Raw genomic sequence first — 10,459 nt, 5'->3', positions numbered from 1 at the left:
TGTTTAGGGTAAACAGATATGTTCAGTCAGTTAACTAACAAGAAAATAAAATAGTGGCACTGAAACAAGCATTTCTGAAAGCATATTTCATCATAACTGGACAAGGATGTCATATGTCAGCCAATAACCAAACAAAATTGTATTCTTTTTATCCATGTGACTCTGTTCATTGGAACAGGCACCAATGGCCCTTTTCAGGAAAGAGCAAGATGATCAAAGAAAAGATTAACTTATATGCCATTGATGTCTTAATATGAATAACAAGTATTGAACAAAAATGTGCTAGAAATGGATGTAATAATTGGCAATAAAGAACCGTTGCCCTAATAAATAGCATAAATGTAGTTTAATTCCAATGCTGTTAGGATTGCTTGCTAAGTGGCTCTTTCCAGCATCCTCTTGTCTCCAGAAGGGGGTGCTTGCTCCCTGGGATTGTGTTTTTTATTGATGCAGAACAGACTCCAGCCATACACATCCCTTTGGTAACCTTGGTGGAAATAATCAGATGAGAGCAATATGGTACAAAAAGAAACATATGAATGTAACTTTCTTTAAAATGTAGCTTCCCACACCAAAAATACAATGTATAATAATTTCTACATATCCAGGCCGGAGAGAAGCCAGTGGAACGTACATTCGTCATTCAGTTCTTAAATGGAGAATGCTGACAGCTATATGAGTTCGGTCTGGCAGGGTTGGGGGTTAGGATTGGTTGGCTACTGGCTTCGTGATGGATCCTCATCATTATAAATACTGACATATTTGCATGTTCATAGAATTTTTATTAACCTTGCCAGGTATGGGCAACTACAATCTGAGCTGTCTATATTATTTCTGGACTGTACCCAAATAACACTTTCTGTTGTTTTAATCACTCATGGTCTCTGCCTGAAAATAACTGTCTCTGGGATTGTTCACAGAGAGTGCTTTGAATAGAAGACAGGGGCCCCTGGCTATTATGACCAACTGAGTCATCTTCTACCTATTTATGCCCACCTTTCTGTCAGATTCACCCCGTGAACTTATTAATGGCTTCGAAATAAACTTCACAGATTACAGTGGCACACTTCTAACCTATTACTACACCTCTTTCATTGGTACTATTTTCTAGTCCTTCCTGTTGACTGTTATTTTAAAACTTCTTCTCTTCTCAATTTTTCTCCTTCTTCCTTGAGCCTATGTTTCAATGTATTTTAAATGGTTTACCAAACTCCAGGTAACATATCTTTAAAAAAAATGACCAATTCATCTGCTTAACAGTTTGTTTCCTAACATCCAATTATTGTCCAGTGTGACCAATGGAGGCTATCGCAGAGCCCCAAACCCTAGACACAACTGCACAGGCATAGGTTTCAAGTCCAAAATGCTTATTTTTATTTAACAAAATACCTTATCAAAGGCTTCTTCTTATCACCACAAGACCACAAGCAAAATTATTCTCCTGCTCTGTGCACAGCCTCTGTGCAAGCAGCCCCTCTGCTCACACCCCCTCCGTCAGGCACAGAGAATGTCAGAGAGAGAAAAGCAAACAATCGAGCACCGCGCAGAAAGCATATCTTATATCATAGAGGGGTTTTCTTTAATACGTAATACATGCTCTGATTGGGTAGCTTCTAAGCCATCCGCCAATAGCATCCCTTGTATGAAATCAACTAGGCAAACAAACTGAGGAAGCCTGTACCATAAATTAAAAGACCCATTGTCCACAGAAATCCGAGAACCAGCAAAAAATCTGTGATATATATTTAGATATGCTTACATTTAAAATCCGCGATAGAGTGAAGCCGCGAAAGTTGAAGCGCGATGTAGCGAGGGATTACTGTACATTGTCATGGAGAAGTGTAACAATGAAAGTTAACTCGATGCAGAAACATTTCTATCTCTAAACTAAATACATATTTGTAATAAAGACACGAGACAAGACGTACACCATATTTCTCCTTTTTCCTTGAGCATATGTTTCGATGTATTTTAAATGGTTTACCAAACTCCAGGTAACACATCTTTAAAAAAATGACCAATTCATCTGCTTAACAGTTTGCTTCCTAACATCTAATTATTGTCCAGTGTGACCAATGGAGGCTATCGCAGAGCCCCAAACCCTAGACACAACTGCACAGGCATAGGTTTCAAGTCCAAAATGCTTATTTTTATTTAACAAAATACCTTATCAAAGGCTTCTTCTTATCACCACAAGACCACAAGCAAAATTATTCTCCTGCTTATCTCCCGACTCTGACTCATTTGTAGCAGACAAAGCCATTCTTTTCAACATGGACTCAGGAGTATTACCAGTGCAACAGTGCCACTGGAGGAAGGAAGCACTTCCAGGTCAGGCTGATCTTCTCTCAAAAAGGGAAGCTTCCTCCCTTCATAATGCCCTTCCAGCCCCCTAGCAAGGCTGTCTAACAGGACTACAGTTCCCATGCTGCCACCCAATGTACTGGAGGACCACATAGACCCAGGAAGCAGTTTCCCTCTGACCTTCCTTTTTAATAACCTCCAAACCAAAAAAGAAAACACAATTGATCCAAAACAACTATCCACTTGAACCAACCATTATAAAGGCATCACAGCTGGGTAAAGGGGTATCATCCATCACAGGCAGGATATCAGTCCATCTATGTCTTTTGCAATAGTTAAATTGAACGTGCTGGTAAATTCTATATCAGGGATTCCAAACGTTTTTTGCCCCATTTTCCCCATGGAAGACTTTCAAAAGTAAATTTACCCTCACCCCTGTTTTATTCAATAACTTGAGCTTATACTTCTACCATAATAAAGCAATTGACAAAAGAGACATTTTAGGATACTGTTTTTAACAGTTTCATTTTAACTGCTCAGGGTCTGGGCACTGAAGTGAAATACAGTAATCCCTCCTCGATTGCGGGGGTTGTGTTCCAGAACTCCCCCACGATAGATGAAAATCCGCGAAGTAGAAACCATATGTTTGTATGGTTATTTTTATATATTTTAAGCCTTTATAAACTCTCCCACACTTTTAACATTATTAGAGCCCTCTAGACATGAAATAACACCCTTTAGTCAAAAGTTTAAACTGTGCTCCATGACAAGACAGAGATGACAGTTCTTTCTCACAATTAAAAGAATGCAAACATATCTTCCTCTTCAAAGAATGTGTGTCAGGAGCAGAGAATGTCAGAGAGAGAGAGCACGCGACAGAAAAGCAAACAATCAAAAAATCAATACGTGCTTTTGGGCTTTTAAGTATGCCGAAGCACCGCGATAAGGCGGCATTTTTTAGAGGAGCGTCCGTATCTTTTAAGAAAACAGTCTCTGTGCGAACAGCCCCTCTGCTCACACCCCCTCTATCAGGCGCAGAGAATGTCAGAGAGAGAGAGAAAAGCAAACAATTAAGCACCGCGCGGAAAGCATATCTTATATCATAGAGGAGTTTTATTTAATACGTAATACATGCTCTGATTGGGTAGCTTCTAAGCCATCCGGCAATAGCATCCCTTGTATGAAATCAACTAGGCAAACAAACTGAGGAAGCCTGTACAATAAATTAAAAGACCCATTGTCCGCAGAAATCCGCGAACCAGCGAAAAATCTGTGATATATATTTAGATATGCTTACATTTAAAATCCGTGATAGAGTGAAGCCGCGAAAGTTGAAGTGCGATGTAGCGAGGAATTACTGTACATTGTCATGGAGAAGTGTAACAATGAAAGTTAACTCGATGCAGAAACATTTCTATCTCTAAACTAAATGCATATTTGTAATAAAGACACGAGACGACGTACACCAGCTGCAGGAAAATAGAGAGAATGACTGACAACCATTCAGTCATGTTGATGTTTTCCTTTTACTTCATCATTCATTTATTAAAACAGTTATTCTCCTCTGAATTACACTACCATATTGGCAACACGACAATTATGAAGTGTAAAATACTGATTGCCATATAAATACTGAAGTCCAAAATGGTAGAAGGAAAGCAAATTAGAATTTCTTCAAAAAATAGGCCTACTTAAAATTTTCTGATTCACTTCAAATTTTCTGAGTAAAATTACCCCCAGTTGGGAACCCCTGTCCTATAAACAATTTGTATACAATAGTTTGCTGATAACTGTTAGTTTTATCACAGCATGTGTAACACAGGACTGGATAAATATAATACAAGCTCACAATATCATCAACAACTTGTTGACCTCTTATTTGCTTAAAGAAATAGTCTTACCTACTGGTTAAACAAATACTCTGGGAAGCTAGCATGATGCAAGTAAAATATATTTATTAGATTCATGCGTAATATCATTTTACATATTAAAATCAAATAAAGACAGTGCAAAAACAATGGTAGTAACAAATGTGAGGGATGGCCAGGATCCTGGCCTAGACAGACCAGGGGTTATAGAATACACAGGACATTATCCGCCTGGACTGGCAAATTGCAGCCACCCTGTGCTGCAGCAGTGCCACTTTTTCCCACAGTGCATCATGGGAACACGAGCTGACAATATAAAAACAAGTATAATTGATATATACCTTGTGTGTTGGCTATTATAACAATAAAGAATGATTGGCTGAACAATTCAAAATCCAGATGATAGAGTTACTGTATGACTGACAGAATATTCATACAGTATATATTTTCTCCTGAATCGTTAGTTAATGAGTATAGACTAAAAAAACAATGCATAAAATCACAGGAATAGCCATCCATAAACGTATTTCTTGAAGTCCTAAAATAAAAGAAAAATATTTCAATATCTTGTAATAGTTGTCACAAAGTTCAGTGTCCCTTTTAATGAATACGTAGCTGAATTCAGTTGGTTTTGGCATGTCTCCCACCATACTGCAATAGCAACAATAGACAAAAAACAAGATAATGAATGCGAACATTGAATGGAATGTACAAATATAATAGACACCATTTATGCAAAACTCTCAAAAATGTCTCTGAATCTAGTGCATGAGTGGCAATGATCATGTATCATTTTTCATAATGGAAGAGGGAGCAAAGTAACTTTGCAGGATGACTTTCTAAGATTCAGTATATACTGCAGATATTTAATAATTATTCATTCATTTTATAGATCTACTTTTTCCATGTACAAGGTCAAAAACCTGTCTCAGCAGAATAAGTTTATATTATTTCAATTATTAAGTTTATAATTATTTCAAGGGCAGATTTATTCACCCATATATCTTACTGGGACCTTTTTATTTTTTCTAATGGAGTAGGATAGCATGAAATGGGAAGATGGCCTGATGGGACAGTGCTGTTTTTTCAGAATTCAAGATAAAAGTGGCCATTGAGTACTGTTAGCCTATGACTTTTATAAAAATTGCATGTTAGATAAAAGACCTACTGCATCCCCAGAGAGCTATAATTGCTCTATTTTAGTGCATTACTGGTATAATTACCTAGAGATATGAGCTTCTCAAATGTCCTTTGTAGTGTGCCCTTTGCTGGGTTCTACTTTCACTACACCACCCAATGTTGTGAGGGAGGACTCAAAAATTCCTGGAATCAGTGAGTAGCACAGGATTAGGGTGTAGTTATCGACTGGGATGCTAGGTGTCGTATGCCTCCAGTCTTGCTAATCAGTCACCGAGTGGCATGGTGCTGATTTGATCGAGTTAGTATATCAGACAGTTTTATTAACATAATGCAAATGACTTTGATGATTTTTTTTTTTACTCCCCATGTCAATTAATTGGTTTCTAGAGAATTTCATAACAGGGTACTGGGCATATGCTGCATTAGTTCTGAATGGGTTTGACTTTTCACTAGTGTGGATTCTTCATGCATACCACTAACTAGTGTCCCATTGATGTTTATTCTACTCCTAATGACTGTGCCATTGTACAGGCAGAACACAGCAGTACATTCCCCAACCAGTTATTTAAATCCCAAGATGTGATGAAGGTGGGGAGAGGGCACCTGTTCCAGCAACACAGGGCAAGACTCATACCTGAATAGGGCGCTTAGCTCACAACTATACCTTTAGTCACACAGGGACCCATTTGGAATCACTGTTCAATCTGAAATGCCTGTCATTGTGGAAATGTGAACAGTAAACTGGTGTCCTAAAAGGAAAACACACCCAAACACAGAGGAAATATACAGACATTACACAGACAGAAAAACTAAGCATTACACTGCCTTATGCAGATGTAACAATAGAAGATAATAAACTTTACAAACCGTTCTCTTCGCCATGTAGGTTTTCAAAATGTCCATAATGTATTGTACTCCAAGCTTTATGCTGCACATTACAAAAAACATTTTCTAGTGTTTCATTAGCTGGTATAATGACCCAGCTTTCCACGGTAATGGTTCCATTGGAGTTTGTAGTGTGCTTTTGAGATGAATTTTTCCATGGTGACCAAAAAATATTTCCAGCTGGTTTTGCATTGGCTGCTTGACAAACTAGCATGAGTTTAGCATCAGATGTGCGTTTAATACTTGTAAATATATCTGGAGGAACTTTGGAAACATCAGAAAATCATTAATCATGTTATAAAATAATATGTTTTTAAAAATCTAATTCAGAATAATGATAATAACATCATGTATTTATTTATCATTTATTTGTTATAGATTATAAATGTATTTGGGAACTTTTACAAAAGTAGTTTACAGTATTGTTTTGTACAGAGGTTATTCAATCTAATTTACTTTTAGTAAAATGTTATCAGCATTTTTGTTAGGAAATAGTAGCAAAATGTCAATTTGTTTTGTGTTACTTTTACTTTTATACAGAATGTTGTCATAACTCATAGGCTAACATCTCCAGAGAAATCTTTATACCCATAGTCTACTCTTTATCTATATTCTAATTTGATTAAAAAGTATGGATTTACAGATATTGTGTACAATTTAAAACTATTTTGTAACTCTTAAAAATGTTATTAAAATACTTTGGTTTTTCTAAATAACTTTGTTGTGAGTGTGTACATGTCGTTTGACTGGCATTCTTTTTTTCTTTTTAGTTGCTTTATCCTCCCAATGTTATTGCATAAGTGACTTATAATATATAGGGAGCACAGAGCTTACATAAGAATATAAAATGTTTGAAAATTTACAGGAGGCATATTACTCAATCTGCTTTGTTTGTTTGGCTGATGGTTAAGCTTGCCAGATAATTTTTAAAAGTTGTAAAAATGTCTCCTTAAACTACCTGACCTGGTAGTTTCTTTTTGATTACACTAACATATCCCCTTCATTTTTACCAGTATTATTGAGTGCATTATCTCTATCTATCTATCTATCTATCTATCTATCTATCTATCTATCTATCTATCTATCTATCTATCTATCTATCTATCTATCTATCTATCTATCTATCTATCTACAGTATCTGTCTATCTAATGAAAAGAAGTCTCATGGATCTGTTTTCATATAACCATTGAGAATTTCCGATATGTGGATTGAGTCTCAGAACTAAACAGTTTTAATTCTCTTACCCTGTCAGAGCAGGCCATACTGTACCTTTTATTCCCGAGATGCTTTTGGTTGCTACTTCTAGAGCAGTTTAATGTAGAAAAGTGCTACATGTGAGCAAAAGGAACATAAGTTATAAATACAAGATGGGAGACACTGTCATACAGGAAGCAACCTTCTGACACAACATTTTCATCCACTAAGCAATGCAGAGAAGAAATTAAAAAGGCAAATAATTTAAATCAAGGAACGTTATGCTCAAACTGGAGTATTGTGTGCAGTTCTGGTCACTGTGGTACAAGAAAGACACTTGAAGCTGTGTAGAGGAGAGCAACAGATTTACATCCCATGATTTAAGAACATGTCCTACTCTGACAGACTCAGAGGATTAAACCTGTTTAGTTTTGAGCAGAGGAGGCTGTGTGGGGACCTAATCCAGATCTTCAAAATCCTCAAAGGAATTGATAAAGTAGATCCAGTAATATTCTTTCAGGTTAAGGGTGAATCATGTACTTGAGAGCATCAGTGGAAATTACGGGGAAGTGCATTTTAAACTAATGCCAGGACGTCGAAGTATAAGTACACTTGATTTACAAGGGCTGTTCATATGACTGCATGTACTCATTTATTTAATGTCTGTCTCCTACAAATTCATTGGCACTGTTATCAAAAATCTTCACTTAAATGATGTCTTTCATCAATACTTGCTTTTCAGTTACTACCCATGTAAATGATTTCACATTTGTAATTTATATTTAAAAATATTTATGTCCAGAATTTGTTTATTAATCATGTCTGATCACACTATGACTTACCTGTGGCATTTAAATAAATATGTTCTTTCCAGGCACCCCCATTGTAAACAGCTTCACACTTGTAAATTCCTTCATGCCTATATTCCACTTCAGGGATATGCAGGTAAAACTGCTCTTCAGTATTATTCCTTCCTATTTTACTTTTAACTTGTCTTCTATCCTTACAGCTGTCTTCAGGTGGGTGTATTTTGCTCTTTGCAAGACGGCAAGATTTTCCAACATATGGTTCAATTTCCCATATCACATGCAAAATGTCTTTATTAGTGAAATTACCACATGTCAGATTAATTGATTTGCACACCTCAACATCCATATGATAAATGGCTAGAAATTAAATAAATAAAAACAAAAATTATGTATATATTTCAATACATAATTGCGGTTATTTTTTTTATTTGCTAGGATTTTGAGAGCGCATTAAGACACTGCACTTACCCACTTATCTTTATTTTCAGCCAGGCCAAACACTTTTTGAAATATAAAGTAAAAACTATTATTTCATTAACATTTGATGACATATTTATTATTTTATGATTATATTATATTGAATTAACATTTAATATTGAAGTCCTGTTGATGAATGTTTTATGTTTCAGTATAACAATAAATAAAGAATGACTACTGCATTCTCCATGTCTATTATGTTTTAAATAGAGCTTATTGTGTTCAGAATTACTGAGTGCTATGTCCAGATATAAAAGTGGAAATACTGTAAATAAATAAATAATGTTTAGGGGATATTTAAATGCAAAATACCAAATCATTTTAACTTCATTTTAATTAATAAGTAATATGTATTGTAAACTTGCAGCTGTTTTCAGGAGGATGTTTTTTACTCTTTGCAAGACGACAAGATCTTCCATCATATGTTTCTATCTCCCATATCACATGCAAAGTGTCTCTATTTGTGAAACTCAATATTTATGTAAATGTTGGCTGCCAAAAAAATAATAAGTAAATGCCATGTGTTAATTTAAACCTAAAGTATATCCAGTAAATTGAAAAACCGCATTAAGTGATTTTTGCTAGAAAATGAATTACAATATTTTAAATAATATGAACACATGTTAATCAGCATACTATAAGTACCAATAATAATATAACTGACACACTCTGTAGCCAGTATAGATTGCATGCAGTATGTGTTTTGTAGGTGTAAGTATAGTAGCTGCAGAAATTGATAAATGGTTGTCTGGGAGAATTGCGTAAAATATCAGTACAATAATCTTTGAGACATGAGGTGGCCATATATCCTACATCATAACTTGACTTTTACTGGGATTTCGATAATACACTAACGATCAACCTTAATTAAATCCTTCTTAACATCATCAACGAGAATTCATGTATAGTATTTGTATTTAAGAAAAAAAAAAACTGCATGTGGTTCCTAAAACAAACATTCCTTGTTCCTCTAATCTTTAGCTGTGCCTAATCCACTCTCTCACAAATACTTTCACACTCAAACTAGAAACATGGTAGGGCAATAGTGTACATAATATATTTAAAGGTGAAAACAGCCCTTCCCAGGAAACCCTCGTCACAGTTGTGCATATTGGAGGCAGCTAAAGGGCTTGAATAAGAGTTATTCCGAGCCAGACTGGGAGTTAGAGGAGTGTGCTGACTCTTTTTCTTGCTTTTCTGTAGACCATTCATGGGAAATTCCACGTGGCCCTGATGATGTCATTCCCGGTTCCTGTCCCTTTGATGTCACTTCATATACAGTACTGGCCTTTAAAGATGTCACCTTTCCTCCATCCCATCAGTTCTATTCTGGACTCCAATCTGTATACAGCAGTACAAACCTTTAAACCATTTTACCGTCAGAGAATAATATACAGGTGACTACCCCAAACCTTTCTGTGCCTTTTTTTGATTTTTGTGACAACATGCAGTATTCATTATTTGAAGGGCTTGAATTCTGTACTGGGTTTCATTGCCCCTTCACATGCCTTTATCCAGTTTCACCAGAGTAGACCCTGAAAAAAACTGCCCAGATCTTTCCTTATATTGAACTTAGACATTTCTAGCTAATCCTTCATGCTACCTTAAATACTTCAGCAGTCTCAAAACTCTTGTACTGCTAGCTAAAGGTACCCAACCTTTCTAACTAAACACATGTGGTGGAAGCTTAAAATGCATTTAACAAACATTTTACACTGCAAAATATGCATATGCAAAAACCAGACAAAAAACCTTTAAATGGGAATTGTTTTACTTTTATT

At 35.8% G+C, this 10,459-nt stretch overlaps 1 protein-coding gene across 1 annotated transcript; it reads right to left on the bottom strand.

Annotated features, from left to right (window-relative positions):
• Nucleotides 1-4,279: 4,279 nt before the first annotated feature.
• LOC120522891 (cell surface glycoprotein CD200 receptor 2-like) lies at nucleotides 4,280-10,405 on the bottom strand. The gene is made up of 3 exons (XM_039743655.1): nucleotides 8,235-10,405; nucleotides 6,180-6,461; nucleotides 4,280-4,710 (listed from the first exon to the last, which is right to left on the bottom strand). The coding sequence occupies exons 1-3, from the start codon at nucleotides 8,545-8,547 to the stop codon at nucleotides 4,637-4,639; spliced, it is 669 nt and encodes a 222-aa protein (XP_039599589.1). The 5' UTR covers nucleotides 8,548-10,405; the 3' UTR covers nucleotides 4,280-4,636.
• Nucleotides 10,406-10,459: the final 54 nt, after the last annotated feature.

Source organism: Polypterus senegalus, chromosome 2 (genome assembly GCF_016835505.1).
Source record: "Polypterus senegalus isolate Bchr_013 chromosome 2, ASM1683550v1, whole genome shotgun sequence".
Taxonomy (NCBI): Eukaryota; Metazoa; Chordata; class Cladistia; order Polypteriformes; family Polypteridae; genus Polypterus; species Polypterus senegalus.
The sequence above is the reverse complement of the archived record's forward strand: the minus strand, read 5'-3'. Positions and strand labels throughout refer to the sequence as shown.

Excerpts from the sequence above, each read along its gene's own strand:
- LOC120522891 (XM_039743655.1), bottom strand. The coding sequence starts at position 8,547 with ATGGATGTTGAGGTGTGCAAATCAATTAATCTGACATGTGGTAATTTC. Across the intron at positions 6,462-8,234 it reads TATTTATTTAAATGCCACAG|TTCCTCCAGATATATTTACA; the intron begins GTAAGTCATAGT and ends ATGTTTCCAAAG. Across the intron at positions 4,711-6,179 it reads CCTACATGGCGAAGAGAACG|GACTTCAAGAAATACGTTTA; the intron begins GTTTGTAAAGTT and ends CTTTTATTTTAG.